The sequence below is a fragment of the Propithecus coquereli genome, unplaced genomic scaffold, assembly GCF_000956105.1.
Source record: "Propithecus coquereli isolate 6110/MARCELLA unplaced genomic scaffold, Pcoq_1.0 Scaffold840, whole genome shotgun sequence".
NCBI classification, from domain to species: domain Eukaryota; kingdom Metazoa; phylum Chordata; class Mammalia; order Primates; family Indriidae; genus Propithecus; species Propithecus coquereli.
In genome coordinates, this window is record NW_012154619.1 from 245026 (window position 1) to 258271 (window position 13246).

The window sequence follows — 13246 nt, forward strand, 5'->3', positions numbered from 1 at the left end:
GGGACAAGTTCATCTCACCCCAAACCGAGTGTTCCACTACTCCCAGACGCCTGTCACCTTGAGGAGTCAGCTGGCCAGGTGGGGGCCAGCGGTGAAAGAGGAGGAAGATTCCAGGAAGCCCTGGCCGGCTTCTCACAGGCATGTGGTGCTTTGATCCAAAGAGCCCTGCACAAGGAGCAGAAGACACGACTTTTTCTGGCTTAACTTTTTTTTGCCTCAGCTTCCACTTCTGGAAAATGGGATGGTACCACCTAAATCTACAGGGCAGTGTTGTGGGGATTAAACATTGCGCAGGTGAGACTGCCGGGACAGAATGGGTGCTCCACAGCCTTTGCGGACCCGAAGAGGGTTCCGTTGAGAAGGTTCTAGTGTGTCTGGGGTCCTGTCACGAAGACTGGCTTTCGCAGTACGCTGCTCCGGGACCCCCAGCGGAGCTCCCACCTCGGCTCTGCCGCCACTGCCGCCTGCTCGGCCCCGGGCCGCCGAGGGTTAATGAGAAAGCCCCACGCCCCCTTTGACGGCGCAGAGCCCACCTCGCTGAATTTGAAAAGGCGGCCCAGCAGAGGCGTGGGCGCCCCCCCGACACTTCCATCTCGGACCCGGGCTCTGCTCGCTCTGCTCCCGGCCGGGGCCGCGGGTTCGGTCCAGGCGCCGGTGCTCCCCTGCCGGTCCTCGCGCCCGGGACTCCGGGCCCCCGTGGGCGGCCGCGCAAGATGAAGCTGGCCCTCCTCCTGCCCTGGGCGTGCTGCTGCCTCTGCGGGTCGGCGCTGGCCACCGGCTTCCTCTACCCCTTCCCGGCCGCAGCCCTGCCGCAGCACGGCTACCCCGAGCCGGGCGCCGGCTCCCCGGGCAGCGGCTACGCGAGCCGCCGGTGAGTATCGCGGGGCGGCGGGGCCGGGGGCTGGGGACAGCTGGAGGCGCAGGGCGGCTGGGGCCTGGGGGCGCGGGGCCGGGGTTGCGGTGGTCTCGGGCCGCGCCCACCCTCTTCCTTCCTTTCTTTGCTTTTCCAACCTTCGCCCCCGCGGCTCCGGGCTCCGAGTGGAGGTGGCTCGAACCTGCGGCTTGTCGGGGCTCGGCGGCGCGGCCCCCGGACGGTGACCGGCTCACGTGGCTCCGCCGCGCTCACCTGCGCGGCCGCGGCTTTGTGTCGGGGAGCAGGTTCCCGGGGTTGCCGAGGCCGCGCGCCCGGGTCCCCGCCTCTCCTGTCGGCGGCCCGGCGACACCGGGGGCGGCGACCTCGTCCAGTGTTTGGGGCTGAGGCCGCGGAGGAACCTCCGCTGCGACTCCCCAGCCGCCTGGGGACGAGGAACCGGCTTGCACCGGTGGCTCGGTTGCGGGGTCGGAGGAACAGGGTCACCGAGCCCGCTGTGCGGGGACCCGCCGACCGCCTCCTCCGCCGGCAGGGGGCGCCCTGGCCACCCCGGGCGGTCGGGGCTGCGTCTCCTTAGCCCGCGTTTGAATCCCCCAGAACACGCGTAAGATCGCGAGTAAAAGTTGCCAAACGCCTCTTTTGCGTAACTCGCTTGCAGTTAGCTTTTCCCCAGTTAGTGATACTTACAACCCCCACAGCTCTAACAGCGTCAGGGCACACAGCCTGTGTCTGTACCCGCCATCTCTTTTGGTCCTGAAACCACTAGGGTCACTGGAGTATTATCTTTCCTTTAACCGAGGAAACCGAGGCCCAGAGAGGGTTCCCTGAGTTCAGTGGCAACCCAGGACGGACCCTTTGTCCTTTCTGCTTTCTACCGCACCACTCTGCAGAAACCAAGTTCTTTTTTCTCCTTAATATTTCCCGAACCCAAGGACCACCAAGATGAATTCTGGCAATGCCTCGTAGCCAGGATACAGGGGTGTTTTGTGTTGGGAGGAGCGTGCACTTCATGGCTGCATAAGGCGGGACCCAGAAAAGCATAAACGTGCTTCTGGAAAAGTTTGCATGCAATTCTATTTCCCTTTTTGTTTGGAAATACTTCCCGAGGCTTCGATTAGGAGCATTCTCCAAACACCCACAGTAGTGTGGTCTCTGCACAGTTCCATATGAGAATAGTCTCAAAAACAGGCTTTTCAAGTTGCAAAATAATACATACAGCATGATCTCATTTATGAGAAAGAAAATCAGATCTACATCTAGGGAGATAAATGCCCAGAAAAAAGTTTCTAGGAAACCATTTCCAGCAGTTAATGATACAGAGAGGCCAGGGTGGGACCCGAGGACCACCACATTTCTCCTCTGTCTACTTGTGTCTCGTCTGCATGTTTTACAAGGAATATCTATTTATGTATTATTTTTGTAATTAAAAAGTATGAGAAGGGAAAAAAGCCTGCTGCAGGCTGGAGGGAGTGCATGGGGACCTTGTTCTGGCATTTGGTGGGCTGGAACTTGGGGACCTCTGCAGAAACTTGGAAGGGATCATTTTAGCACAAACAGAAAGAGGCCCAAACACATGTGGTCGTCTTCCAGAACTCTTTCCACCAGGACCAGAACAGGGAAAAGGTGCAGTTAGGTTCAGGGAGGACGTGGATGAGTTTGTAGACACTGGATTCCTGAATAGGATACTAGGTGGTAAGCAGGCTTGGGGCATGTTCCAGACCTGCGAGGTTGATACCCCAGAGTGTAACTGAGCCTTTCCACAGAACGCCCGGCGTGGGCACTGCGGGCACCTGACTCCTGTCTGGGTGAGTTATAGACTGGAGCTGGCCTGGGTGTCACATGCTCCTGTGTCTTAGGAGCTGTTAATCACAGGTGGTCCTTGTCCTTGAAATCCAAGAGCCCCAGGAGCAGAAAGTGTGGGCACAGCAGTTGGAACAGTGCTTCTCACAGCACTGGCCTCTGATTTAGCTCTGTGAGTGGCTTGGACTCAGCTGATGGGCAACTCCATAGAGCTGTTTCTTGGCAAATAGTTGTTTTTTATTTCACTGTTATTGCTCCTAGTTGGAGTCTGATTTGTGGACATGGTTTGTGTTCTCTTTTCGTGTGTGTGTATGTGTGTGTGTGTGTGTGTGTGTGTATGTGCTTGTTTCCACCCTTCAGGGAAGGGTGTCTGGAGTTGCCCAGTGCTGGGGACATCTTCCTTACCCACGGGTGCTTTGTTCTGGTCACTCCCATCAGAAGCCCAGTGTAGACCCCTCTGTTCAAGCTATTTTGGCAAAAAGAAGAGGTCTCCAACTGCTTAGAGAGCCATTTCCAGTAGAATCTTGCAGCCCTGTGTATGGGCCACTAATAATTTTTGCTGGCCACAGAGTTGTTCAGATGCCAAATAAAAGCTGAAGGGAAATGCGAAATTAGTTGGCTGGGAGGGCTGCACTAAGGCCCGAGCCCCCACCCCAATTTTCCCATTCTACCCCAACAGTCAGCCCTCTGTAACTGCAGGTTCAACACCTGCAGATTCAACCAACCATGGATGAAAAAAACCCCAAACAAACCCTAATACAAGAATAAAAAATAATACAAATAAAAAATGATACACTAAAATAACAACCTGTATAGCATTACATTGTAAATTATCGAGACAGGATTTAAAGTATATAGGAGGATTGTGTAGGTTATATGCAAATATCATGCCATTTTACATAAGGGATGTAAGTATCTGTGGATTTTTGTATCTGTGTGGGGTGGTCCCAGAACCAATTCCCCCCAGATGCTGAAGAATGACTGTATTCACATTTGTGAAACTCTTTAAAGTATGCACGTCTTACTCATTTTCCTCCTTCCCTTTCTTCCTCCCTCCCTCCCTCTCCTCCACAGATGTTTATTGGGGGCCTTGTCTGTCGGCCCCTCCCCACCCCCATATCCAACACTAAAGGTGCCAAAACAGCAGCGAGTGGGAGTGGTCAGGGCAGGAGAAGGAGCGAGACCAGAGAGGGGCTTGCACTCCATCCTTGCTGCACAGCTCCCAGCCACGAGAGGGAGAAGCTTTAATTTAAATAGTTGGTAACGTTTAATTATTCTCAAAGTGCAGGTGTTCTTCTGAGTAAGGGAAACCAGAAGGGCTGTGGGACCTGCCTGGGATTTCGGGAGAGGAGGGAATGAGCACATCTGGAGTGGGTTCCTGGGGCAGGGGATGGAGGACAAATCACTTTCTGCTCCTCCTCTGGGGAATGGTGCTCCTTCCGTAAGCCAGTTTCTCCTGTCCAGGGCCTGGGCACGAGAGCAGATGGAGGCCACGTGCTTAGGGCTAAATAGCCGCAGGTTATGAATTTAGCTAACGAGTGGTTCAGTAAGCAGGTTCTGGCCTCCAGCCTGGACAAGTGCACCTTCATCATGACCTGCAGAGCCAGGTTCCAATGAGGAATTCTCAGACGCCTTGGAGTTCTATTCTGGAAAATGGTGGCAGAGCAGAGCCTGCCCCGGCACACCCTCCCCGCCCGCTCCCCCCAACATGGCAAGGGGCTACCTCCACGGAGTTACCAGCACATCCAGGCTCGTTACACAGCCATTACAAACAGCCACCCCTTGGCCTAGGAGTGGGCGCATTGGTGTGGGGTGTGTCCTCAAAGGATGGCCTGGGATAAGTGTCCCTGGAAATGGGCGTGGGGCCACTTGGGCAGGGAGCCAGAGCCCCAGGAGTGAGGTCTAGAAGGAGGCGGGGCCTGGCTGGGCACATCCCCTTGGCCCCACAGACTTGACACCCCACAGGAGGGCCGCAGCTAGAGAAGGGCAGAGCAGGTCCTCTGTAATGCAGGGACCGGGACAGGGGCCCTCTGCTCCTCTCCCTGTAGCAGAGCTCTGGCCTCAGACTCTGCCCCTAATTCACTATACAAACCTGCACAGGTAACTTACCCTCTCTGCTCCTCTTCCCAGAGCGGAAAAGGGTACATGGATGCCGTGTGTGCAAAATTTGGATCGAACCTTCTTCCTTTAGGCGGCCCCCACTGTCATGAGGAGAAAGTCCAAGCTGCTTAGCCACGTGCCCAGCCCCCTCCAGCCCGTGCAGCCCCCTCCAGGCCCCTGTGCCACCCAGGCCATGCCTTCAATGAGGCTGCTTATATAATGAATGATGGTGACAGTTTCTCCTTGTGCTGTTCCCGCAGGCACCGTAATCCTCACCCACCCCCAAGGCTGCGACTCCCTCTCCCCCATCTTGCCTTTATGCTGGGCACCCAGACGTCCGCATGGCTCACCAGCGCCCAGCGCCACTTCCAGGCCTTTCTCTCACCTTCACTCCACCTTGGCCATTTGCCTTGGCCTCACTGTGGCTCCTACCACTCCCCCCACAGGTAGGAGCCCACTCCCCTTCTGCAGAGGCTCCGGGGGCTGCTGGTTGGTGCGGGCAGTGTGGGGTGGGGCCTGATATCGGGCTTCCCGCCCCCTGCCTGGGACGGGAGGTGCCTGGCAGTAGGGCGCTGGAGTGCCAGTGCCGTGATGGCAGGGCCGCAGAGCACAGATCGTGATCAGGCCTGGAGGCCGCCATCTATGGGGCCCATTTCAATTCCATACTTGTCTATCTTCCTCCTCCACCACTGTCCAGGGGAACTTTCTCAGCTGCGACAGAGGCCATCTCTCCCCTGGTTGAAACCATTTGGTGTGTCCCATCATCTCCCACATCAGGTGGCAGAGAGGTTTCAACTCTTAGGTCAACTCTCACTGGTTAGTAGAAGCTGCCCAGGCCAGTGTGGTAAGAAGGATTCTGAGGTAGAGTCTGGGCTCCATGAGAAGGAGTGCTGGGACAATCGAATGACGGCACTGTGAGTGTGGGGGCAGGATAGGGGGGTGGGATGTATTTGCAGCCCAGGCCTTTGTGATAAAGTCTCCTCTTTCCAGCATGACATAGAAAGGCTGCCTTTGAAAAGCCCGTCTCTGCCTCCACACCAGCTATATGTATTGCATGATTTATTTCTCTCCTGCTTCTGCTTCTTCGCATACGCTGTTTCTTTTTTCTTGGAATGCCTCCCCCCGGCTGGGTCAGACGCCCTCCTGTGAGCTCCTGGGTCACTGCTGACTTCCATCCCAAGGTCCCTCAACCTCAGTACTCTTGACATTGGGGGCTGGACAGTCCTTTGTTGTGGGGCTGTCCTGCGTATTGTAGGGTGTTCAGCATCCCCGACTTCACCCACTGGATGCCAGTAGCACCCCCCACCCCCTGACTTTCACAACCCAGAATGTCTTTAGACATTGCCAAATGTCCCTCGGGGAGCAAAATTACCCAGTTAAAAACCACTGTTCTCTCTGAAGTTGATCATTCTGATTTGAGGGACATCTAAAAATATTGTAATTAAGTCAATTAGATTAATCAACTTGATTTAAGCAAGTTTTCAAGCCTGCATGCAAGTGGAGAGTAAAATAACCCGTTCTGCGCTTATCTGGGCTTTGATCACGTTTTGCCATACTACGGCACCCCTCTCCTTTTTGTGTGTGTGGAGTATTTTAAAGCAAATTTTCTAGACTCATGCTCACTTCATCTGTAATAGTCAACGTCCACCCGATTCATCACCACCATGCCGTTATCACTCCTACAAAGCTCACCGTCATTCCGTCATACCCTCGAAACTCCAAACCACACTCGGGTTTCTCCAATTGTCCAAAAAGCATTTCTTTATTGTTAGTTTGCTCAAATCTGGATCAAACAAAATCCGCTTACTGGTGTCTCTTCTGCCTCTTTCAGTGCAGGGGCGTCCTCCCTCCTGTGAAAGAATGCTTTCACTCCTTGCCATTGACTTGCTGAAGGCCGGTTGTCCTGCGCAATGTCCGCGTTCTAGATTTGGCCAACAGCTTCCTGGTGGTGCAATTAATGTAATCTTCTGCCCCCACGTCTCTTCTATTTTGGTGGTTAGAGTTAAAGCTGCGATTAGATTTAAGGTCTCTTTTTTTGTGGGGGGACAGGAGTGGTTCATAGGTGGTCTAGTGCTGCGGTCCCCAACCCCTGGGCCGTGGCCTGGTACCGGTCGATGCCTTTCAGAAGTGGCAAGGAGCATTGGGAAGGGGACGCCGAGGCTACTCACTGGGATTTGTTTCTACTCTTGTAGAAACACTGCCAGGCTCTGGCCCAGTGTTCAGGCTTTTTACCCATTTTCGGCCCCACGCTCCAGTCCAGCGGCTGGCGCGGGAGGTCCCCGTGCGCCTCTGAGATCTGCACTTGCGCCACACGTGTCCCTGTATGCGAGGGAGCACGGCACTAAATAGTAACTAAATGACAGGTTGAGAAAGAGAGACCACAGAAGAAAGAACAAAAGCTTTATATTTTAGTACCTTCCCCGCGTTTTGAACGAGAGCCCCACAGATCAGTTATGGGTCTTGTCCTTGTGCCCGAGGTGCGCCCCCAAGCGCCAGGTGCTGTCCGGCTCATCAGGATGAACGGGGAGATAAAAGAGTGGGTGTCCAGACCTATGCAGGGCCTGGAGATCTGCATTTTCATGGCCTCCCCAGGTGGGTTTTCTGTGCAGCCAGGTTTGCAAAGCACTGCAGTGAGAACCAGGATTCTTGAGGTTCCTTTTAGCATGAAATAAGAAATGCCTTTTGTGGTGACCGAATACACACACATACACATTCCCAAAACAAGTTTCAGGAAATAATAATTACCGTGACCATATGTGATCCTCTCTATTTTATTGTATTTCATCTAGTTCATAAAAAAGTGCTTGTCAAGACTCAGCAAATGAATTCTGCAGCCTCTCTGTGGGGCTGGCCTGCTTCGGGAGACCATTGTGTGGGGGCTGGGAGGGCTCTCGCTCTCCCCACTTCCTACGCCTGGCCCTCCAAGCTCTCTCTGTCCTCAAGGTCTCTTCCTTGTTTCTGCTGAGCTGAGGTGCTTGGTGTGTCCCTCCTCACTCACAATGCTTCCACTATACCTTGACTCCACCCTCTCCTGGTACAATCACAAATGCCCTTCCTCCAGGAAGTCTTCCTGGACTTACCTCTCGGCTCTGTTCATTTCGTCTGTGGGTGGCCTCCTGCACTCTTTCTCTCTGTGATTGTGGTTTGGGTGCTGGTGCTTTGCCAGTGGCCTGCTCAGAGGAGGCTCTCAGCAACCCCTGGGGAAGTGACTGATCATATCCACAGGGCCTCGTTCCTCTGACTGGATTGAATGTCTGTGCAGGGTTGGGCCCCTGCCCCTTTGCTCCCTGGTGCCTCATGTTCCAGAAGTGGCTACTGAGCACTTACTGTGTGCTCGCTAGTGAGAGGATTCAGACCCGGCCTCAACCTTTGATGAGCTCAGAGTCTGGGTGGGGAGGGCTGGCCCAAGAGCAAGTGTGGAATTTGCTGTGATACAAATGTGTGCAAAGTCGGGTGGGCAGGCGAGGTGCATGTGAGCAATCACTCGTCTAAGGGAGCGTGGGTGTGGGGGACTTTGGCAGTCTTCGTGCCTCGGTTTTCTCATCTGTAAAATGAAGGTGATCATAGTACTCACTTCATAAAGTTGTTCTGGGGCTTAAATGAGTTACTACTAATAATAAAGTTCTTAGAAAAATAGATAATAAACGCTCTACACAGGATTGTGACCATGTAGTGTGCTGACACACCTTGCAAAGGTCACAAGGATGGGGTTTCCACAAGTAGATGAGGGGGTCCTTTTCTGGGGGGCATTTGGTTAGGATGGTATTCCAGGCCACACACTTGGGAAATTGCTGGCCTAGTGGAAAAGGCCAGATGCTGAGGACATCCCAGAGGAGTCCCCATTTGAGGTAGGACGAGCAGGAGAGTTCCAGGCAATGACTGGGGTGTTTCGAACAGACAGACAGCTGTGTAAGGGCTTGAAGGTGTCGTTAGCCGGTGCCCGACATATGTGGTTAGTGGGGTTGAGTTCGGAATGGCTGAGTGTGTAGTTTTAGCAGAGACCTGGAGGGCAGAGCAATGGATGGAGCAGAGGAGAGAGGAGCTCTCAGAGCCATCAGGACCTGGCCCCCGGTGGGGTGCTGACAGGCGGGAACAGGTTTCAGACCCGGGCTCCTGGCTGTCTCTGGTACTTGGGGAGTGTGTGGTGCTTGGGGGGTGCTGAGGAGCTGGGGATTTTGCTTCTTGGAACACCACAAAGATGTTGCAGTGTTTTCTCAGCTTTCAAACGGCAGCAAAGCAGTGTTTACACACCTTGTGTTTTCTTGAAATACTTTTATTTTTCCTCCATGGCGTTTTCAACTCCAAATTTCAGCCTCTTGCCTTGGACTTGCACATATTAGATATTCAATGGGTGTTCGTTGTGCGAATGAACGAACAAATGCATGAATGAACAAACACATACCTTGGCCTCGCTCCTCTGGGAAACTGAGGCAGCAGCCCCTGCCCCAGGGCAGGTCTGCAGTTCTGAGGGAGCCTGGAGTGAGGTCCCTGTCTGCGCTCTGTTCCCACTAGGCCAGCTCCAGAAGCCACCTTGAGAGGAGGCACAGAGGCCCCAGCGTCAGGGCCCTGCTTCTCCCTGTGCAGTGGGACTGGCTGGAGAGGGGAGACTTTTCCCGAGAGTCACAGGAATGGCCTTGATGTGACCATTTGGTGAGATCTTGTCCTAAAGCCCAGGGTTTTCCAAATCTCTCTTCATCTCGCTCCCTGCTTCCCCGAGCCTGTCTGTTATTTTAAAAACTCATTCCCAAAGCAACAACCTATGGCAAGAACACCACTCCAGGCTTTTCTTGGCTGGAACTGGGGCGACACTTCATTGCCACCTCAAGAGTGTGTGAGCTGGAGTCCGACCAGCTCTGCCTGGGGCCGGGGACTAGAGCAACAGTCACCGTTGTCAGAGGATTTTCAGGAATGTTGGCACAAAGTGCTCGGGAATCCCGCGGATGATCCTATGGAAACGGACACATGACATACTGTTCTCTCCGAGTTGTCAGGGTCCCCAGCCTATGTGGCCTGGTCTTCTTTGCCTGCTTCCCAGAAACCGGGGTCTACATGCTTCTCTTTGGAGGCCTGTAAGAGACCCCCTGGAAATGAGCTGGTTAGTTCTGTAACACTCCTGAAGGGGGCTCCCTGCCTGTCCCCACCCCCCGCTGTCCCCGGAGTGATCTGTGCAAGGGTCAGAGCTGGCCATGTCTGCTGACATGATGACCTTCGCCAGCTCTCTGCTGCCGGAGCAGTTTCCTGAATGGCTTCTGTCTGGCGTTAATGGATGTTAGGAGCAAAACTTGGGAAATGCTTGTTAGCAGGGCTCTGGAGCTTCCTTCCTAGAGAGGGAGGGTGGGAAGAGGAGGCTCTGGCACCAGGCTGCCTGGGTCTGAGTCTGGGCTCTGTGTGGCCCTGATTGAGTTGCCCGACTTCTCTGTGCCTCAGTCTCCTCATGTGTAAAATGGGAACAATTATAGCGTTTACTTCATAAGGTCATTCTGGGGCTTACGTGAGGTCACATTAACAAAGTGCTTAGAACAATGTCTAGTAAACACTCTGTGTGGCCTTGTGAAATGATAAAGGCTTTCTCGGATGGTGTAGTGTGCTGAAGGGGCCTTGCCAAGCTTGGGGAATGATGAAATGAGGGGTTTCACAAACCTGTGAGACCGTGGAATCCTTTTTTGGGGAGCATTTTGCTAGTATGGTGTTCCAGGCTACACGCTCCGTGAGATGCTGGCTCAGTGGATGGAGGCTAAATGCTGAGGACGTCCCAGAGGAGTCACTGTTTGAGGTGGGTCTCGTAGGATGTGCTAAGTGCCACGGCAGGTTCCGGGTGCTCTTGAGGAGCTGGTCCTAGACTTGCTCACCAGGGTCATTTCCAAGGTCACCCTACAGCTGCACCCACCCTCGGTGCTGCAAGGGAGCCAGAGAAATTCAGAAGCTGGGCTCCTCTCGGTTTTTCTTAAACTTTTAGGACACTGCTCAAGTTTTCAAGGCCAAGAGTGAGGGGTGGGGCTCAGCACAGACCATTAGCCCCCAGAATGCGGCTGGGGTGCAGGTTGGATGCCTGTGGCAAGGTCTGAGGCTGAGGACTTCCGATGAGTTTCGTGTCCCAGGGAGTATGAGAGCAGAGGGGACGCTGGGAGGTCCTGAGGTGGAGGAAAAGGCTTTTTCTGCTGAGTCTCATGCAGCCGGCCTGTGGTGATTGCTGCTCAGGGACCCGCAGTCCAGCCCTTCCCCTCATCCGTGAAATGAAATGAGTAAGGTTGGGCTGGGATCAGACGGGAACTGTGTTTGTTAGACGTGCAGACCAGACACTACTCAGTGCCTCCCCAGCTCTGTAGCTCCCTCCCTGCCACTCACAAGATCAGGAGCCCCACCCCTTGTGTGAGCACAGACATTTGCTCTGTGTGTAAGTCGTTTGCACCCATAATTGGGCTGTGGTTTGTAGCCCAAATATTTTATGTCTTTGTTGATAAGAATCTGGTCCCCGGCCCCTAACCTCTTTCCTTGTTCTGGAAGGGCAGGGCGACATGGTATTTGCCAGAGCAGCCCAGAGTTCCCAGCCCCATCGGGGGCCTGCCCAGCTGGAGCCTGTATGGGCTCAGCCTGGCCTCTTCCCCAGGGAGTTGCCTGTGGGTCAGGCCCTCTGCAGGGTCTCGCTTGGGCTTCCCCAACCCCTGTGGTTGTGAAGCCTCTTCGAGAAGGTAGCAGTTTCCTTCTGATTTGGCCCCGGAGATCTGTGCCCAGACCAGTTGCCTCCAACTTCTGACATTTTTGTCATTCCTGCTCCCCTGGAAGGACTTATCCCTCTTCCTGCCTCCTGTGACTGACTTGGCCACCTGACTGATGCCCGGGCTCCAAGAGGTCTTGGCCTGCCAGGCCCGGGCACCCATTTCTGGGGTGACGTGATCCTGGCCACTGCAGCATTTGCTGGCCTCTTCCTTTCTTTTGTTCTGCAGCTGGCGATGGCAAACAGCTCAGACCCTGGAACCCTTCACTCAGGCACTCCGAACGCATGTGCCTTCCTGGGGGGCAGCTGAGCAGCGGGGTGAGCCCCTCGCTCAGGGCCCAGAGGGAGATCCACCCCGACTCTGTGTGGCTGCTCCTGGTCTCTCCTGGTGCGTTGCTCACCACTGGCTGCCCTTCAGCCTCAAGCTCCTTCCTGCCTTGGGGCCTTTGCACATGTTGCCCCGACCTTGATCAGTCTTTGCTTACTTTTGGCCTGGCTAACTCCTGCTCAGACCTCAGAGATAAGGGAATGTTTTCTTGCCCCTCCAGAGGAGGTCAGGCTCCTTTGCTAAATGTCTAGCTAGTTGTCTTACTTAGAGGCTCGTGTAAGTATTAATAAACCAATCCAAATCAACTGTAAGTAAATCCCATAACTAATGGATTGATAACTAGTGAGTATCTGGCTTCCCTAGGCTGTAAACTCTCTGAGGGCAGGACCCTCTCTGTCTTGTTTGGCACCATATCTCTGGGTTCCGGCCTGGATTACAGAGAGACTCAGGAAGGGACTAACTGCTTTGCAAGCCATAATTAGTTTCCTATTGCTGCTGTAACAAATTACCACAAACCTAGTGACATAAAACAACACTAATTTATTATCTGTTCTTGGGCTCAGAATTGCAAATTGTGTATCACTGGGCTAAAATCGAGATATTCCCAGGGCTGGTCTTTCTCCAGGGGTGAATCTATTCCCCTGCCTTTTGCTGCTTCTAGAGGCTGCCGGCATTCCTTGGCTTGTAGCTCCAACTTTTCTTTCTGACATCTCCTCTCTCTCTCTGACTCTGACCCTCCCACCTCCCTTTTGTAGGGACCCATGAGATTAGGTTGGGCCGGCTGCATAATCCCAGGATAATCTCCACACCTTAACACTCTTAATTTACTCACACCGCAAAGTCCCTTTTACTATGTGTCTTAGTCCCTGTTGTGCTGCTACAACAGTATACCACAGATTGAACAATTTATAATGTACAGAATTTATTGCTTCATGTTTCTGGAGGTTGGAAAGTCCAAGATCCAGGGGCCGGCATCTGGCAAAGGTGGTGTCATTTCATGGTGGAAGGGCAAAGAGAGGGCTAGAGAGAGAGAGAGTAAGAGATTAAACTTGAAGCCTGAAGCCCTTTTATAATTGGTATTGACTCATTCATGAGGGTGGAGCCCTCATGACCCAGACTCCTTCCATTAGGCCCCACCTCCCAACACTGTTGCATTGGGAATTAAGTTTCCAACACGTTCTTTGGGAGGGACACATTCAAACATTGCACCTTGTAAAATAATATTTTTGTAAATTTCAGGGATTAGGAAGAGGACATCCTTGGGGGAGCCATTATTTACCTTAACACACAAACAGATACGAAGGGGGAAAAGATATATCAGATATTTGCGGCATTGGAGGGTTGAAGTGGTCCCAGGCTGCAAACAGAATTAAGACTGAAAGTGGCTTTGAGCATCGAAAGCCTGTTAAGACTCAGCCTGTTAAGACCCAGT

General features: G+C 53.6%; 1 protein-coding gene across 2 annotated transcripts in view; it reads left to right on the forward strand.

The window, feature by feature from the left end:
- Positions 1 to 713: 713 nt before the first annotated feature.
- The window catches only part of COL26A1 (collagen, type XXVI, alpha 1), a 139178-nt gene continuing 126645 nt past the window's right edge, over positions 714 to 13246 (forward strand). For both annotated transcript variants that reach the window (XM_012663941.1, XM_012663942.1), the window contains exon 1: positions 714 to 871. In XM_012663941.1, the coding sequence (XP_012519395.1) occupies positions 714 to 871 (158 nt within the window). The remainder of the gene's footprint in view (positions 872 to 13246) is intronic.